The sequence below is a fragment of the Mesoplodon mirus genome (assembly GCF_964341445.2).
Source record: "Mesoplodon mirus genome assembly, chromosome: 6".
In the NCBI taxonomy this organism is placed as follows: domain Eukaryota; kingdom Metazoa; phylum Chordata; class Mammalia; order Artiodactyla; family Ziphiidae; genus Mesoplodon; species Mesoplodon mirus.
In genome coordinates, this window is record NC_138982.1 from 69,891,019 (window position 1) to 69,911,495 (window position 20,477).

The following is a 20,477-nucleotide window of genomic DNA, read 5'->3' on the forward strand; positions in this document are numbered from 1 at the left end:
ATCATGGATTACTACAGAAATAAACATAGTGTATTATTAAGAGTCAAGATGCTGTTGTCAGTGAACCTGAATTAGAAACCTAACTCTGCCATTTATTTACAAGCCCTATGATCACAAGTGTTCATTTGTATAAATGGGAAAATAAAAGCACCTATGTCACTAGATTATGAAAATTAAATAAGATAATACATAATGCTTAGCAAAATTTCTGATACCTAGAAAATATATTTAAATGTTAGATGCTTATTATTATGTCCACTGTAAGTAAAGCATTTTGTTCATACCTTATGTAGACCTGATCATAAAATTACTCTACTTGAGACTTCACTGGCTTCTCACTGCCTTTAGAATTAACTCTCCTTAGCATAACATATACTCCAATAATCACCTCTCATCATTATTCCTCTTCTTCTCTAAACTAATCCCCATGAGACTTCAGTTTCTCAAATATGCCATACCCACCTTGCTTTCCTCCAAGTATTTCCACATAGAGTTCATTTTGCATGCACGCTTCTTTCCCATCTCTTCCTTCCTTCAGTGTATAAACATCGCTTCTTCTGAGAGCCCGTCCGTAACATTCTGACTAATCTAGCTCAACCAGCTTAAAGTTCATGAAAATATCTTGCAACCAAAATGTGTCAAAACTGAGGATGAAACCCAATGTGCTGAGACTGGCCTGTTGGAACGATAAAAAGGGCGCAGGTCTGCTTGCCTCCGAACTTTTTCTTATATTAGCAATAAATGTACTTAATTGTTTAAGCCATATGTTGACAAACTACAACCCATGGGCAAATATAGCCAGCTGCCTATTTTTGTAAATAAAGTATAAAACTTTACTGGAATACAGCCATGCCACTCATTTAGTATTATCTACGGCTGCTTTCATGCTAAAAGGGCAGAGTTCAGTAGTTGGCAACAGAGGCATATGGCCAAGAAAGCCTAATTTATTTACTACCTAGCTCTTCACAAAACGTTTGCTGCTCTTGGTTTAAGCTAGTTTAGTTAGGTTTTGTTACTTATAGCCAAAAGTACCCTAACACATAACAGTTTCCTACTGAAACATTCATCTGATTTTACTGTAATTACTTATATATCTTCCCTTCTATATATGCTTATTTTGCCACCTGCATGAAATCTCCAAGTAAAACTAGCCTGCCGTTATGTCCCCATTACCTAACATATACTTGACAAATAGAAGGCATTCAAGTATTGTTGACTGAACAAGTGAACAAATGAATGAATGAGCATATCTGATCAATACCCAATAAATATTTATGAAAAACTACCATGTACATTAGGTACACTGAGTAATACAAAAGAGTATAAGACCCATGCTCTGCCCTGAATGGCTTAAAGATCAGGTTTAGGAAATAAACATGTAAGCTGTAAAAAATATATATATAAGTTATTTCTGGAGCAAAACGGGGTGTATCTGTCATATATAGATACTACCATATTAAATGTATACATCAACCCCCACCCCAATCCTGATTTCAAATCGTACTAAAAGGTATGAATTCCTGTGGCCTTAGCACTAATCAGAAGGGAGGGCACATTGACATAACACCACCCTGTACTATGGTCCACTAAAACCATGAAGATGACTAAATCAGGCTACTCACAGCTTTTAGCATCAGTACTCATGGCCCTTCAACTGACACCTCTTGTTTTGACCTTGTTCATTGCCTTTGTTGAGATTTAAGAAATAATGACAAATACAACATTATTATCTTGTGAACCTGTCATCCAGGAATCAGTCCCTTGAACAAAATCAGCTCTGAGTGATGGCAGAATCTAACCTGTAAAGCTGGTGCCTACCTTCAAAATTAATGTCACCATATGGAACCCTTTCCTGAAGCCACCCAACCTCCCTTTTGATTCATGCTCTCATTTTTCTTACCTTTAAAATACCCCAAATAATGCTTTATGTAATATCAACTTCACACAACCGTGTAAATATTATTCTAAAAAGTAAAACTTGGTGAAGTAGAAAGCAAAGATTTAATGACCAGTAAAAATCATAGTCATTTCACACAGTCATGTAATATCTAAAATGTAAACCAAAAGGAGGAGGAAAAAAAGAACAAGGAGCATGGCATTTCCTTGACTGACGTAATTTATTCAACCTCTTAGTCCATATTTTCCAGTCTTAGAAACCTACTCTACATCCTCTCTTCAACTGTCATCCTCCTGACTTCCTCCCTTTATCAACAGATTTCCCCCATATCCTCTCTGATCCTCACTCCATTCTACCAACTCTGGCTAAGTCAGGCTCCCTAACTTTAAAGCCAGATATCCAACTCTATCTCCTCTCTTATAACATTCAACAGTCCTTAAAACTAGAAAAAGACAGAACTCAGAATTTTTCAGGACCACAACTGCTCAATGTACATTAATGGCTATGGGGTGATCAGGGAAAGAAAGTCACACAATAATGTTACACTCTCCCAAAATCCACCACAAATTTATCATTTCAAAGAATACGTAAAAGCCAACAATCCACGCAGTTTTATATAATATCACTGTAAATCTGGATTAAAAAATAAAAACACAGACAACTGTGAAAAAGAGAGGGATGAGAAGAGCCCCATAACCTTTAATAAACTTAATTCTTCATAGAATCAAGATCTCAAGGAACCATATCCAAAATCTTGGTAAGCTCTTCAATTTAATACTGAAAAGTGATACGCTAAAGATAAACACTTCTGTATTGAAGTATTAGAGAGAACATATATAAGGTGTTGAAAGACTAACAAAAGAGGATAAATTCTAAGATGTTCTAAACACTTCATAGAATAAAAGATCCCAATGTCGGTTTGGAATAAAACAAACAAGAAGCTGTAATTTAAGCCAGGGGTCCCCAACCACCACCCCAACCACTGATACCAGTCTGCAACCTGTTAGGAACCAGGTTGCACAGCAGGAGGTGAGTGGTGGGCAAGCCAGCGAAGCTTCAGCTGCCACTCTCCATCGCTCCCCATGGCTCGCATTACCACCTGAACCATCCCCCCAGCCTCACCACCACACCTCTGTCCATGGAAAAACTGTCTTCAACGAAACTGGTCCCTGGTGACAAAAAGGTTGGGGACCACAGATTTAAGCGACTAAACAAGATTTTATTTCACTTTAACATCTTCTAATTAAATAAACTGTTTTGAGTGGACTTCAACCTCCAAACAGACAAAAGCAGAATAACTGTTTCAATGATATCAATTCCAGAAAAAATAAATTCTGGGTCCCATATGCACATACACTCATCTAACACATACATATACCTTAACATTGACCAAGTCCTCATTCTACATTGAAAGAGGTCTAGCCAACAGTAAATCACATGGTTCCCTCCCTTCGTCCCATCTTTATCCTTTTCCCCTAACAGCTTTACAATAAGCTAACAGGTATCTTTAATTGTAAGCAGTCTTCAAATTTTAAATATTGTATTCATGATAAAGAACATGGAACTTTCCTAACAAATTATGTAAATTTTCCTTTACTGACATACTAACTTTTGACAGTGCTATTTGTTTCTAAGATTTGTTTTGTAAATATTAAATGAAAACAGGAATAGAAAGGAAGCATAGTAAAACTCTGAGGTAACTATTCTGGTTTATCCTTTCTTTATTCTCTACTATATTCTCCTCTTTTTTCCATCTTAGAAAAACCTCAGAAGATGAAAATTTAGTTTGAATATTGCTATGGAATCACAGAGTCATCACTGCTTTAGATCTGCTTCAACTTACCCACGTTTGATGCTGTGTAATTCCTTGTCCTTGCCTTTATCCTTTTCCTTTTCTCTTTTCTCCTTATCTCTGCCTTTACGTCGTTCTCTATCCCGAGACCGACTACGTGTTCTTCTGTGACTGGACCTTTCACTGCTTCGACTATGGGAACGTGGACGTGGTCTTGATCGGGACCTACAATAAGTAGATTTCATTATATACATTTAGTGTATATTTTGTATTATGAAATAAAAATATCCTTAAAAATTGTCTGAAAGAAAAGGATTTAGTTTTAGTTAAGGATTCAGTTAAATAACTGTTTGAAGCAAGCATCTAAAGATGATTCTTTATGAATAATACTCTTTTAAATGACATGAGGGAAACATATGTGTCAACTTTACAGGAATATAAGGTTTAGTGTTTGCTTAGTCAAAAAAGTCTTAAAGTTCAAGTCAAATCTTCATTACTCAAATCTCTTCAAGATAATATAACAAATGTAAGTGTATATTCTAATCTGCAAGGATTAGGGTCTTCCCTATCCCTACAATCTCTACTTTCTATATTGATTCTACCTAACTTCCTATTTCTAATTGTTAGAATAAAACTATTCCTCTACTCTACTATAATCCAGCTATTCTTTGCATAAAATGAAGGACAGTATTAGGATATATTATGTGCTTTTACAAAGTAAAGATTTTTAGATCCTGCCTTACAGTATTGACAAGAAAGCCTCTACCAGATTGATGATCCTATAGAAACTATAAAAAAATAACTAACTGAAGTCATTGAATAGTGACCAAAAGAAGGCACTGACCTTAAAAAGGAACAAAATCTCAGCATATAAATATGCTGATTTATTTAATGTAATTTCAAGCAATTAGATTATGAACCAAAAATGATGAGCAATGCCAAGACTTGGAAAAAACAAACAGCAGTAAGAAAGTTTCCCATTTTATCAGTTTCTTTTCTGAGGACAAGCCTAAGTCTGTGCCATGCAGGAAAGCTAAAGCTCTAACAGAAAACTTTCAAATTTATAGCCTGAAATCCCAGAACAAAGACTCAAGGCAACCATCGCAAAATGAAAATGAAAGGGGAATCCTGGAAAAGAGTCCGTTAAAAGAGCCAAAAATTGTAGTTGTAAACTCTATTCAAATCTCTGGCTGAACCCTTCATCATACATATGAAGGGCAAACTCCAAATAGCTAAGGATGAAAGAACTGAACTAAAATTTCAACTGCCCCAAAGAGACTGAATTGTTGTAATTTTAATTCAACTAAGTTAATTCTATGCTTTAAAAAAAAAGTAAACCAAAAAATCAATATTCTTCAGAGGAATGTAACAGAATCCAGAGTACTCAAAATATGACATTCACCATGTCCATGATAAAATACAAAATTACTAGGTATACAATGAAACATGAAAAATGTGAGAAAAGATAGTCAATACTGAACAACCCCGAGTAGAGCCAGATGTTGGAGTTATCAGGCAAGGATTTAAAGTAGTAAGTATAACTATGTTTGTAATGAATATAATGTTAAGAAATTTTAGAAGACAAACTAGAAGTAAAAAAAAAATTCTGTAACTGAAAAATACAATATCTGAAATTACCATTATGCTAAAAGAGATCTGAAGCAGATTGTTATCAACAGAGGGGGAAAAAATCTGTGTACTTGAAAACAGATAAATCAAACTTTTCCCATCTGAAGAACTAAGAGGAAAAAAAGATGTTAAAGAAAAACAGATCCTATAATATCTGTGTGACAACATTCAAGTGTTTAACATGTTTATTTAAACTCATAAGTAGAGAAAATAATGAGATAGAAATCAATTTCTTTTTAAGTGGTGGCCAAAATTTCCCCAAATTTAGTGAACAAAAAATGTACAGATTCTACAAGCTTAGTTAACTCCAAAATAAATATGAAGACCATGATTAGTAATACCATAGTCAAGCTGATGAAAACTAAAGACAAAGCGAAATCTTGAAAGTATTCAGAGAAAAAATGGACACATTACATACAAAAGAACGATGACATGAATTACTGCTGGCTTCTCGTAAGAAACAATGAAGATCAGAAGACAGTGGAACAAAATTCTAAACGTGGTGAAAGAAAAAAAAAATCAACCCCAAATTTTATACCCAGCAAAAATAAGTGTTCTACTTACAAAAATAAGTGTTCTACTTACTTCTGTTTTCTTGAGGGATATTTTTGCTGGGTATAGGTATATATGATGTATGCTGGGTCAAGCTGATGGTCTTCCTAACACCATACACAAAAATAAACTCAAAATGGATTAAAGACCTAAATGTAAGGCCAGACACTAGAAAACTCTTAGAGGAAAACATAGGCAGAACACTCTATGACATAAATCACAGCAAGATCCTTTTGGACCCACCTCCTAGAGAAATGGAAATAAAAACAAAAATAAACAAATGGGACCTAATGAAACTTAAAAGCTTTTGCACAGCAAAGGAAACCATAAATAAGACCAAAAGACAACCCTCAGAATGGGAGAAAATATTTGCAAATGAAGCAACTGACAAAGGATTAATCTCCAAAATTTACAAGCAGCTCACGCAGCTCAATATCAAAAAACCAAACAACCCAATCCAAAAATGGGCAGAAGACCTAAACAGACATTTCTCTGAAGAAGATATGCAGATTACCAACAAACACATAAAAGGATGCTCAACATCACTAATTATTAGAGAGATGCAAATCAAAACTACAATGAGGTATCATCTCACACCGGTCAGAATGGCCATCACCAAAAAATCTACAAATGATAAATGCTGGAGAGGGTGTGGAGCAAAGGGAACCCTCTTGCACTGTTGGTGGGAATGTAAATTGATACAGCCACTAAGGAGAACAGTACGGAGGTTCCTTAAAAAACTAAAAATAGAACTACCATATGACCCAGCAATCCCACTACTGGGCATATACCCAGAGAAAACCATAATTCAAAAAGAGTCATGTACCACGATGTTCATTGCAGCTCTATTTACAATAGCCAGGACATGGAAGCAACCTAAGCGTCCATCGACAGATGAATGAATAAAGAAGATGTGGCACATATATACGATGGAGTATTACTCAGCCATAAAAAGAAACGAAATTGAGTTATTTGTAGTGAGGTGGATGGACCTAGCACCTGTCATACAGAGTGAAGCAAGTCAGAAAGAGAAAAACAAATACATATATATGGAATCTAAAAACAAACAAACAAAAAAATGTTTCTGAGGAACCTAGGGGCAGAATAGGATTAAAGATGCAGACTTAGAAAATGGACTTGAGGACATGGGGAGGGGGAAGGGTAAGCTGGGACGAAATGAGAGAGTGGCATGGACATATATACACTACCAAATGTAAAATAGATAGCTAGTGGGAAGCCAACACATAGCACAGGGAGATAAGCTAGGTGCTTTGTGACCACCTAGAGGGGTGGGATAGGAAGGATGGGAAGGAGATGCAAGAGGGAGGGGATATGGGGATATATGTATACATATAGCTGATTCACTTTGTTATACAGCAGAAACTAACACAACATTGTAAAGCAATTATACTCCAATAAAGATGTTAAAAAAAGTAAATCAAAGAGCTCTTTGAGATAAAGGAAAAGTAAAACATAATCACCAATAGTTAATAATATGCATTAAAGTATGTACTAAAGTAAGTTTTTCAGGCTAAAGAGAATGATAAATGATGGAAACTTGGACCTTTAGAAAGGCAATGAAGGCCACTAGAAATGGTAAATATATGGGTAAATATAAAAAACGACTTCCCTTTAGTTAAAATACATATGTACTTAAAGTAAAAATTACAGTATTTTACTGTAGGGTTTATAATGAAAGTGGATATAATACATATAATCTCTACAGAATAAAGTACAGAGCAGGTAAATTAACCTACACAGTTAGAAAGCTTTTACACTTCACGTGAACAGTGAAATAGTAACTCTAAGTACACTGAAACATACTTAAAGTACTGAATCATAAGGGCATATATGTAATTCTTACAGTAGCCACTTAAAGGGGAGAAAAAAGAAATACAGCTAAAAAGCCAAAAGATGAGCTAAAAGATAGTTCTTAAAAATATTCATTATTCCAAAAGGAGGCTGGAAAGGCTCACATGTCTTCTCAGAAGACTTTCAGGATCAAGCATTTCCTGGCCAAGAAACAGAAGTAGAATTGTCCTATTCCCCAATGGATTCAGATGAAAACAAGTAATAAATCGAGTACACCTCCACAATGAGACACTGGAGAAGAACCAAGCTGTCCAAATAAATTAAAAAGCAACACACAACTCTACGCTATCTACAAGATATGCACTTTAAATATAGACACAGGTTGAAAGTAAATGTCTAAAATTAGATATATCATGTAAACAAAAATGGCTGGAATGAATATATTAATATCAAATAAAGTATCATCCTAGACACTCAGAAACTAGGAGTATTACCCCAAATAAAAATGGATACTTCATGATGATCAAAGGATCAGTATAAAAGTAGAAATCATACAAAATGTTTATTGGACCACAACAGAGTTAAATTAGAATTCAGTAACAATAAAACATCCAGAAAAAAACCAAAAGTGTAGAAATTAAATAATACACTTCTTAATGAATCATGAGTAAAGTAAGAAATCACAAAAAAATTAGAAAATATTTTGAACTGAAAGGCAATAAAAATATAGCTTGTTAGAATTTGTGTGATGTAACTAATGCAATGTTTAGAGGGAAATTTATAGCTTTAAATGTTTATATTAGAAAAGAAGAAAAGTCTAAAACCAATTACCTAAGGTTCCATCTTAAGAAGCTAGACTAAGAAGAGCAAAGTATATCCAAAGTAAGTAGAAGAAAGGAAACATTAAAGAGCAAAAATCAATGGAATAGAAAGCAATAAAGAAAATTAACGAGGCCAAAACCTGGTTCCACAAGAATATCAACAAATTTGGTAAATCCCCAGCTAGACTGATCAAGCAAAAAAGAAAAGAGCAAACACAAATTACCTAAATAAATAAAGACTGTGGATAAAGAGATCACATGAACTAGTTCTGGGTACTTAGGCCATACATAGGGCTTGAAGAGAATTATATGGATTTCACTGGTAGTATGTTCTGTCTTCTTTCACCCTTAGCTGGTTCATTCAGTGAGTGAAGAGCAATACTGTATCATTAGATCACAAACTTTTTTTTTAATATGTGATTTTGAGAAGTTACAATATTTATTGCTAGGAATGTCAACATGGGTTTATTATACTAATTTACAAAGGTTAAATTTCCTTCATTTTCTCTTTGACTACTCCTTCTCAATTTTGACACATGCTTCTTTCCACACAAAATAAAGTTTTAATTTATCAATAATTTATTGCCCCCACAGACATTATCTATTCATCTCTAATGAAATTATTATTATATGTGGATATGTAAAAATTTTAACAGATTATTCTAAAATCTCTGAAAAATAATCAATCAGACTAAAGTTTTCTGATTAAAAGAAAGTAATAATAATAATAAAAATGAAGGGGGCCTTTTTTGTGATAATCAGAGCCACTACATATACAGTATATACACACACACGCACACACACACACGTTATCTTAATTTGGTTCTACATTATGATTCTGGCAATTACTTTTTCACTTAACTAGTGAAAATATAGTGTAATAAAAGACAAAGAGTTAAATATTAGTTTAAACTCTAATAACAAATCCCTAAGAGCTTCTTTTTTTAAAATAAAACTTTGAAGTAAGCTCATTTCTTAGTGGTTTGCCACTAAGAAAAATATACTGTTGGACAAAATGGTAGGTAGATTAAGGTAGATTTTGGTAAAATCATGTTTTCACTGTATCTTAAAAATTAAATGTATATGCTCTTAATATACCCAAAGCTACAGAAGTATTAAGTTAAAAAATAAAGAAAATTCTCATATAATGGTGTCCTCAAACAAGTTACTTCCTCTCTGGGCATCTGTTTCCTCATCTACAAAATGTTGATAATAACTACTTTTCAGGGTTATTATAAGGATTAAATAATAACACCAGTGAATTGTGAGATAGCAGACAGGTGATTTGGGAGTAGGCAGGCAATGAGAAAGAAGTAACTGTGGGATCTAAAGAAGTAACTGTGGGATCTAACTGTACTAATCTAAATGAATGAGTAAAATCTGATTCAGAGAATATGAAATGTTTCTCTCATACCACAGCTAATCCAGTAAAGAGAAGTATTCTGATTCTGATAGACCTTTAAAATCTTAAGGCTGGCATAAGGATTACTTAAGTTTCAATATATTTCTTTTATATAGGAAGGTAAATAATAATAATCTTGGTTAAAGATTATCATCTTCTCCACAGGAAACCCTCAGGAGCCAAATACATGCATGATCTTCACCAGTTTGCTACTAACATGAAAATCATATCACCTATCATCCAAGCCTTTGGAAAATAAAAGGGGATTTTTTTTAGAGTCCAGCAAGGCACTATAAACATAAGGACAACAGGCCTAAATTGGCTCTGTCCCAGAGAAACCAGAAAGTAGGATCACTCTATCACCATCATAGCAAAGCTAAATACCACAATTAGAGGCCTTCTATCAATTACTATCTGCCTCACTCTCCCAACAGCAACTACTTTCCTAATCTCTACTCCTCCCAACTTACCCAATACCTGAAATAAACTCAACTATCTCCAAACTCATCTCATGGTTTTCCCTAACACAAAGATTCCACTGTAGAAAACATATGCCTACCATTCTCCAAAAATATTCTGCTCATTACGTCTCCATACAATAAACATGTGCCAGTCTGGAATATTCTTTTATAAATGTTGCTGATGTGGCTCAATGACCTAGACAGCAATAGCAGATCTATAATTTAAGTTACCCATGATGTCAAATTGAAAGAAAGTAATAAGTTTTAAAATATCGCAGCAATGTCTTAATATTGATTATTTCAATTCTCATATTGTAGACCTCAACTTCGTTTATAGGCTACAAGAAGCAAAAAATGACTCTGAAGAGAATAAATAGGGAAAAGATAGCAAAGCCAAAACACAGTTTTTGCAACATTATTAAAGGCTGTAAAAAGGACCACAAAATCAAATACAGATTTTAAATGAATTAAGCTGCTGACTTCTTTTCAGTCATGAGAATTACTTTAAACAATTCTGAGTAAAACTCACTTCCTAGACTATGAACAACCCCATTTACTTTATTAAGTAAATTTAATTACATATTTGAAGGCTCTCCATTAAGAACAAAGTAAAGAGTAAAGAGATTTCCTACTCTGACCAGACAAACAAAAAAGTCAACGAAACTATACTAAAATTTAGAATGTTATTTTTCCCTCATTCCTTAAATAAATATGTTTCTGATAAATCACTCTAGAAGTCTCTAGAGTACCAAAGCCAATATGAAGATATATTATTAGCAAAGAAACATTTGATAAAAAATGTGGCACTCTAGAACACACAATATATAAGCAATAAATGGACAGCAAGATGTCCTATTATACCAGATAAATGCTTTCAATATCTACAGAAGAGGAAGAATCACCATAACATCCCTGAAGAAAATGAATTACTGCCCTCAAAAACCAATTTGTCAAGTTTCTTAATTGGCTAATAAGTTCTAAAGACATGTAATCAAAATAAATATCCTAATATTTTATCTATCAAAAACAATAACTACAATACTTCAAATAGTCTCTTAAGTAGAGTACTATAAAATAAGGACTACATTTACCATAAAATAAAACTGCAATTAAAATTATACTTAATATTCTTACATTGAATAAACTAACATGGGTTCTATGTCAAGATGACATTTAGAACTCAGATATCTACTTTCGTCCCCAACCGAAACTGAAATAAAACCATAACAACAAGGGGGATTTTTTAAAAGGACCTACACTCTAGGAAAGAGATACACTTTTGAAAAGGGAAGTGTCCACTGGTGGCTTGGTGGTGAAAGAAAACTAAAAATCAAGGGGCTGAAGCTCAGGGCTCTGTAAAAACAAGATGACATCAAAGGATCTGAAAACAGACCTGGCTTTTCCCATAGTTTCCCATTTATTAAAGAAACTTCACCTCACTGAATTAATAATAATGCAGTGTCATTCAAGAAATCTTATAAGTCACCCAAAACCTTCAGTCCATCAATTGAATTCTCTGTTACTGCCAACCCAGGAAAATTCTGGACATTATCATGAACAACAACAAAAAAGAATCTAGGGAATTCCCTGGAAAACCAGTGGTTAGGACACCTTCTCTCACTGCCAAGGGCTCAGGTTCAATCCCTGGCCGGGGAACTAAGATCCTGAGAGCCGCACAGCGTGGCCAAAAAAAAATAAAAATGAATCTATCATCCATACAAAGCAACTATGAGAAATGAATCAAAGTTGGAAACAAATTTCTCAGGTGATACAAATACACAACACAAAAAGTGAAGAAGAGACTATAAAATAACATTCCAACATTAATTAAACACGGCACATAATATGAAACATAGGCATTGCTGATAAAAGAGCCAAGAAAAAGAAACTTTAAAAAAAGTAATTAAAAACAAAAATAAACAAATGGGACCTAATGAAACTTAAAAGCTTTTGCACAGCAAAGGAAACCATAAACAAAATGGAAAGACAACCCTCAGAATGGGAGAAAATATTTGCAAATGCAACAAGAGACAAAGGATTAATCTCCAAAATTACTGAGCTCATGCAGCTCAATATCAAAAAACCAAACAACCCAATCAAAACATGGGCAGAAGATCTAAACAGACATGTCTCCAAAGAAGACATACAGATCACTAAACAACACATGAAAAGATGCTCAACATCACTAGTTATTACAGAAATGCAAATCAAAACTACAATGAGGTATCACCTTATGGTGGTCAGAATGGCCATCATCAAAAAATCTACAAACAATAAATGCTGGAGAGGGTGTGGAGAAAAGGGAACCCTCTTGCACTGTTGGTGGGAATGTAAATTGGTACAGCCAATATGGAGAACAGCATGGAGGTTCCTTAAAAAACTAAAAATAGGGCTTCCCTGGTGTTGCAGTGGTTGAGAGTCCACCTGCCGATGCAGGGGACACGGGTTCGTGCCCCGGTCCGGGAAGATCCCACATGCCGCAGAGCGGCTGGGCCCATGAGCCATGACCACTGAGCCTGCATGTCCGGAGCCTGTGCTCCGCAACAGGAGAGGCCACAACAGTGAGAGGCCTGCGTACCGCCAAAAAAAAAACAAAAAACTAAAACTAGAGCTACCATATCATCCAGCAATTCCACTCCTGGGCATATATCCAGAGAAAACCATAATTCATGTACCCCAATGTTCACTGCAGCACTATCTACAATAGTCAGGACATGGAAGCAACCTAAATGTCCATCAACAGAGGAGTGGATAAAAAAGATGTGGTACATATATACAGTGGAATATCACTCAGCCATAGGAAAGAATGAAATAATGCCACTTGCAGCAACACGGATGGACCTAGAGATTGTCACACTGAGTGAAGTCAGACAGAGAAAGACAAATATCATATGAAATCACTTATATGCGGAATCTAAAATAAGGGTATAAATGAACTTATGTACAAAACAGAAACAGAGTTACAGATGTAGAAACCAAACTTATGGTTACCAGGGGGTAAGGGGGGAGGATAAGTTGGGAGATTTAGATTGACATATACACATTTACTATATATAAAATAGGTAACTAATAAGGACCTACTGTATAGCACAGGGAACTCTACTCAATACTCTGTAATGGTCTGTATGGGAAAAGAATCTAAAAAAGAGTGGATATATGTATATGTATAACTGTTTCACTTGGCTGTACACCTGAAACTAACACAACACTGTAAATCAACTATACTCCAAAGAAAAATTTTTTAATTCATTATTTATTTTTGGCTGCGCTGGGTCTTTGTGGCTGCACACGGGCTTTCTCTAGTTGCTGCAAGTGGGGGCTACTCTTCATTTCAGTGCACAGGCTTCTCACCGTGGTGGCTTCTCTTGTGGCAGAGCATGGGCTCTAGGCGCGCAGGCTCAGTAGTTGTGGCTTGTGGGTTCTAGAGCGCAGGCTCAGTAGTTGTGGCACACGGGCTTCACTGCTCTGTGGCATGTGAGATATTCCTGGACCAGGGATCAAACCCATGTCCCCTGCATTGGCAGGTGGATTCTTAACCACTGTGCCACCAGAGAAGTACCCCCAAAATTTTTTAAAATAAAATAAATGAAAGTAGTAGAAAGGATAAGAAGTAAGTAATAGACAAGGCAGACAATGAACATCAAACCTCACTAAGGCTCCAGAACAAGAAAAAACAAGGTAAGAGAACTAATATTACATTCATAATCCAAAGACACTTTTGGAACTAAAAGCATCTACATGTAGAAAGGATCCACTGTATATATGGGGAAATGGATTAACCACAATCAACTCTGAGATAGATCCTGATGAAGTTACTGCACATTAATGATAAAGGAAAAAGAACACTCTAAGTTGATATAAAGAAAGTCAAGTTGGCATCAGTCTGCTCAACTGTGAGATACACACACAAAAAAATGGCTTTAATTTTCCTTGAGGAGCTCAAGGGGGAAAACATGTGCTCACAATGTTACACCTAGTTAAGCTACCCTTAACTACCAAAACTACAAGAAAAAAAAGTGACAAAAGTACTAATTTATGTTAGACTCTAGTAAGTCAAGGACATGCTACAACTTCTAGGTTAAGCACTCAAAGCAAAATTAAAAGAAACTAAGTTAGGGAGGTGGGAGAGGGATGGATTGGGAGTTTGGGATTAACAGATGCAAACTGATATTACATATAATGGATAAACAACAAGGTCCTACTGTATAGCACAGGGAACTATATTCAATATCCTGTGATAAATCCTAATGGAATAGAATATGAAAAAAGAATATATATGTATAACTGAGTCACTTTACTGTACAGCAGTCATTAACACAACACTGTAATTCATCTATACTTCAATAAAAACAAAAAAAGAAAGTAAGCTAACAAGCTAATAAAAGTAATCCAAAGAAGGTAAGAAAGTAGGAAAAAGAAAAAATTGGATTGGACATATAGAAAACAAAGAATAAGATGGAAGATTTAAATCCAAATATAACAGAAATCAATAAACATAAATAGACTAAATAATACAATTGAAGGAAAAAGACCATCAGACTAAAAAAAAAAAAACTATAGCGAGCTTTCAAAATGAACATGTTAAATATAAAAACAAAGTTTGAAAGTAAAAGAAAAGAAAAAGATATCATGCAAGCACTAACAAAAAGATGGTGAAATTACATCAACATCATACATGATCTGAAACATCATTTCAAAGTAAGAAATATTTCTAGAAATAGAGACTTTCATGAAAAGGTCACTCCAAAAAGAATATAAAACTATCCTGAATTTGCATACACTTATTTACAGAGCCTCAAAATATATAAAGCAGAAGCTGGTAGAACTTGATGAAAAACAGAAAAATCTACAATCAAGAGCTGTCTGTGAGCTCTCTTAGTAACTGATAAAATAAGCAGGTTTTAAATGGGAAAAAAAAGTAAAGACATAGAAGATTAGAACAAATGGTTAAATTCACCTATTTAACTGCATTCCTTTTTAATCAAGTGTATCTGTAATATTTCCTAAAATAAATCTTATGATGGGCCATAAAGCTAATCTCAACACATCTCAAAGTTGAAAGGTCTTTCAGATTATGTTCTCTAACTACAGTGAAGAAAAAAAGAAACAAAGGACAACTAGAAAAGCCTCCAAATGTTTGGAAATTAAGATCCCACATGCCGCAGAGCGGCTGGGCCCATGAGCCATGGCCACTGAGCCTGCGTGTCCGGAGCCTGTGCTCCGCAACCGGAGAGGCTGCAACAGTGAGAGGCCCGTGTACTGCAAAAAAAAAAAAAAAGAAAAAAAATGTATAGGCTATGGGCTTCCATGGTGGCGCAGTGGTTGAGAGTCCGCATGCCGATGCAAGGGACATGGGTTCGTTCCCCAGTCCGGGAAGATCCCACGTGCTGCAGAGTGGCTAGGCCCGTGAGCCATGACCGCTGAGCCTGCATGTCTGAAGCCTGTGCTCCGCGACGGGAGAGGCCACAACAATGACAGGCCCGTGTACCGCAGGAAAAAAATAAATGTGTAGGCTATAGCTAAAGTACAGTGAAGAGGAAAATTTGTAGCACTAAATACACATATTAGAAAAGAATAAAAGCTAAAATAAATGATCTAAGCTTCCATCTCAAGGAGCTACGAAAAGAAAACTATACTCAAAGAAGGTAAAAGGAAAGAAATAAAGAAAAAAAATTTTTAAATAATGAATCAGAAGATCAAGAAAGACAATGTTAATTCTTAGAGAAGATTAGTAAAATTGATAAACCCCTGGTGGAAATGCCAAAGAAAAATACAGAAATCACAATAAAATAATCAGTTTTGCAGTTAAATGGCCTTTTACCCATAGGGGTTAAAGGCCATGGGAATAGCCCTCCCACCATAAACAAGTAGAAAAGAAAACAAAATGTATTTAACAACTATGTCAGACATTGGACAATTGGCGGCACAGAAGTGTAATTCCCCAAGAAAAGGGAAACAAAAAAGGGAACCCTAGGATTGCCCCAGCTTACTGCCTTGGGGAAGTTTCCAAGCCACAGAGCAAGGAGAGGGAACTCAAATGAAGCTTCTTAGACTCGCTGAGTTAGGGAGACAGAGACAGACCTTCAAGGAAGCCAAGGTGCTAGACTTTGTAAGGCATTATACCAAACAGAAGGAAGTTGGACAGAAAGAGGGATCCAGAAATCTGCTGAGGCTCTCTAGATCTTTGACAAGTTCCAGTCTACAAATATGTGAAATGAAATTCCAAGGGACCAGGGAAAAATACACTGGACAGCAACAGAAATCCAGAATAATATATTGGGGAGAAGTAGTGTTCTACCTGCCAGAGTTGAGACACCTTGTACATAAGATATTGTATAGAGTCAAGTATTAATTCCGGAGCTAAATTAGCCATAGAGTAAAGGTATTCTGGATCCATCCTAATAACAAAGCTTAAAAGCAAGACTTGATATTGACAAAATACTACCTGATGAAGATCGATCATGGCTACATGAGGGTTTATTATACTATTCTCTGTTTTAATGAATGCTTAAAATTCTCCATGCAAAGGCTAAAAAAATTATTTGAAACTTCATTTATAAGTCTGTTATTTGAAACTCACATAAAAATCACTATGGCTTTTCAATCCAATTCACAGAAGCCTATTGACAGAAAATACCTTAAACCTTATATTAAAAGACTATTTCAAATATACCCAACAACAAAATGCTATTTCTTTGGGGGGGAAAGACACACATTCTGAATTTTAACTAAGATAAATTAAGTGGGTTAATACTCTTCAGCTTTGGTCAATACTTGATCCTACATCTACTTTAGAGAAATCTATCTGGATCAGTACAGTTGCCAAGTGTTTTAAACTGCAAAACCAAGGTTAACTGTCCTCACTAGGGGCAGAGGATGAAGCCTCTAGTTGCTATAGAACAAGTGTTTGTAAACAGGGATGGTTTGTATATTTCTGACACAGTAATTCCCTATTCATAGTGTCCTAACTGAAGAATCTTTCTTATCAAAATTTCAGATACACTTACTTGGACCTAAAATTTGCATCAAGTTTTACAACTGAATTATCAGAATTCAAAGCTGGTAAATAAAAATGAAAGCCAATCCTGCATTTATTTGATATTTAATGCTCTAAAATATGCAAAATAATACACTTGCTTAGTGTATCTCTTTAGCAAAATGCTGTAGGGCACGATATTTGCCCCTATTATTACTAAGGACTTCTACATGATAAGAAGTATGTCAGCTATATTCATCTATTTTATCTCTTTTAATTCTCCAGAGTATTAAACATATAGTTGTTACTGTCATCGCCTCTTGGTGTTTGGTGGGAATTTTTTTTCTTGCTTTAGGGGCAGGCAAGTTGGGTTATTTTTTTGGTTTGGTTTGGTTTGGTTTTTGCTTTAAGAAAACTGAACTCTGAAAAGTTCAGAGGCCACAGAACCAATGTGTGATAGAGCTGAAATTTGAACCGACATTTGTCCACGTCCTTTCAATTACAGCCCACTGCCAGTAAGATCTGACTGCGGTATCATTTTCCAATAAAACCTATAAAAAAGAAAATAAATATCTAGACAGGTTCATTTCTAAAATATTATCAAAAGATTTAACCCCACCTTATTATAAGTAGATCCAGTCAACTAAGTATCTTAGAATTCTCATGTCAATCATCAAAAATGCCCAATCATCATCTCTAGTCCCCCCATTTTTAAGAGAAGATATTAAAAGGTAGAATTGGGAAGAAAAAAAGCAAAAAAAAAAAAATAAGCAGAATGCCAATGCCTCCCCCTAAAAAAGCATATAACCCACCCACTGTGGCAAAGGTTAAGTCATTTAGTCAAGTTCAAAGATCTTCAAAGACTTCTCAGATCCAGATAAGCCCATATGTTACCAAAATTCTGTGAAAAAGCCATTACTTTCCAATCTGCTGCTCATGTTTAAGATACAGAACACACAGATGCTTGGCATCACTCATCAGTCTTCCTAAATTTTCACACCAGATAATCAAGATCCACCAATAACTTTCCTGTCTAAAAGTCCTAGAAATGTCTTTATTCCATCAGTGCTTGGTTCACTTGTTAAATCTGAAAGTAACCATAAAAGACCATTGAGTTACTGTACAATAAGTGTTAATTTGCTAATTTCTTCACAGGTAATCAATTAAAATGTAAAATATTGGATAAAATTAGTTGCACTAAATTTAACAGCTGCTCCATAAGCATAATTAGTTTCACAAGGGCCATATGTATTCTGAACAGAGACAGAGTTGAAACAGACAGATTTTAAGTAAGTTTGAGAAAATCTGCATTTAATTAGCAGGTGGGCACTACAACTGCATAACGTTTTTATACATTTATATTTATGAAGTGACAGAAGATCTAAAGGCTTTTAAAATGGCGTTTATTGTTTGAATGGGAACTGTTTTGCTGCATGCTAAAGTGATTTAAATCCTTATAGTTCTGCTTTGAAAAAAATCATAAATGGTGAAAGAAAACATGTGGAAAACTGTAAAACTAGAAAGAATTTGCGACAAAAAACAGATACACATACCATAACTAAAAGGAAACTACACTTAATTAAATGTACACTACATCTGGAATATCAGCCTAATAAAACGTGAAACTATTAATTTTCATTGTTCTAAAGGAAATGAGGTCAGTGTCATTTAATAATTCCTCCAATTACATTGGACTAACTCATTGGACTGTATGTCTGGATACCATCTAATCTTAAAATGCTATATACTTTACAATATCCTTAAGTCAAACTTTTTAAATAAAGACATTTAAATTACAAAGGAGTAAAAGAATACAATCAGCAAATGAAATTCTTTAGCAGCTGGTAGCTACCAGCATTATATTTTAAACCTTATAACTTTTGGATGAGGTTTTTCATGGTTGCCCATAATAAGTATGAGATCACAATTGTTAGTTCTTATTAGCACTAAAATCACCACTTTAAATATAGAAGTAGAATATAAATTTTAAAACTTAAAATGATGTTTGCCTGGCCAATAATTTCATGGGTAGGCTATATTTATAATTTCAAGTTTTAAATGTATAAAAATAACGTATTTTTTCAAAGGTGAAGTGTTTTTTAATAATTTATTTTTTAATTAATTAATTTATTTATTTATTTTTGGCTGCATTGGATCTTCACTGCTGTGTGCGGGCTTTCTCTAGTTGCAGCAAGCAGCGGCTACTCTTCGTTGCAGTGCACAGGCTTCTCACTGTGGTGGCTTCCCTTGTTGCGGAGCACGGGCTCTAGGCGCGCGGGCTCCAGTGGTTGTGGCACATGGGCTCAGTTGTTGTGGCTGGCAGGCTCTAGAGTGCAGGCTCAGTAATTGTGGCTCACGGGCTCAGCTGCTCCGCGGCATGTGGGATCTTCCCAGACCAGGGCTCAAACCCATGTCCCCTGCATTGGCAGGTGGATTCTTAACCATTGCGTCACCAGGGAAGTCCCTGAACTGTTTTTAAATGTCCCTAATTAAAAGAGCAATAATATTTTTAAGAGAAGATGATAATTTTCCAAACTAAGATAGAACAATGAAGCAAATTCCTGCATTATCTCTATATGCTGGGGAGAGTTAGAGAGGAAAGTACTTGCTTATCAACTGAGTAAACCAGGACCTTAAATTTTACTTTCTTCACCTAGCTAAGTAATGTAGCATTCCACTTAGGTATCAAAGACACTAAACTTCAAAATTTTCTTTCATGTGAAATACGGCTGTTATGCACAAATTTAAATTATTAAACATGGATTTTAATTTTGTCATCCTATTTTTGGAAATAAAAAGATATCAACTTAACACACTTTCTAATTCGCAAAAGTTAAATCTGTACAGGAAAATTTTTAAGTGTTCGTGGAATCCCTGTATCAAAAAAAATTTTTTAAACAATAAACATAATTGTAAAATATAACTGATAACTTTGTGTTTATAGTTAACATTAATAATAATTACTTCATGTTCAAAAATGAAAGAGGAAAAAATACAGATCACTCTACCTCACAATAATTAAAGGGTTTTTAAATTAAAATTTCCTTTAAAAGATTTCTTCCTTATTCATAATATATAAAAACTAAAAGGAGCAAAAATCTTACTATCCTTTTATTAGATAGCAAATTCTATTAT

General features: G+C 34.8%; 1 protein-coding gene across 3 annotated transcripts in view; it reads right to left on the reverse strand.

Annotated features, from left to right (window-relative positions):
* The window catches only part of RSRC1 (arginine and serine rich coiled-coil 1), a 440,238-nt gene that overhangs the window by 321,907 nt on the left and 97,854 nt on the right, over window positions 1-20,477 (reverse strand). For 2 of the 3 annotated variants that reach the window (XM_082625183.1, XM_082625182.1), the window contains one exon: window positions 3,741-3,914. The exons of the other annotated variant lie outside the window; for it this stretch is intronic. In XM_082625183.1, coding sequence (XP_082481309.1) covers window positions 3,741-3,914 — 174 coding nt within the window. The remainder of the gene's footprint in view (window positions 1-3,740; window positions 3,915-20,477) is intronic. 3 annotated transcript variants of the gene reach the window in all.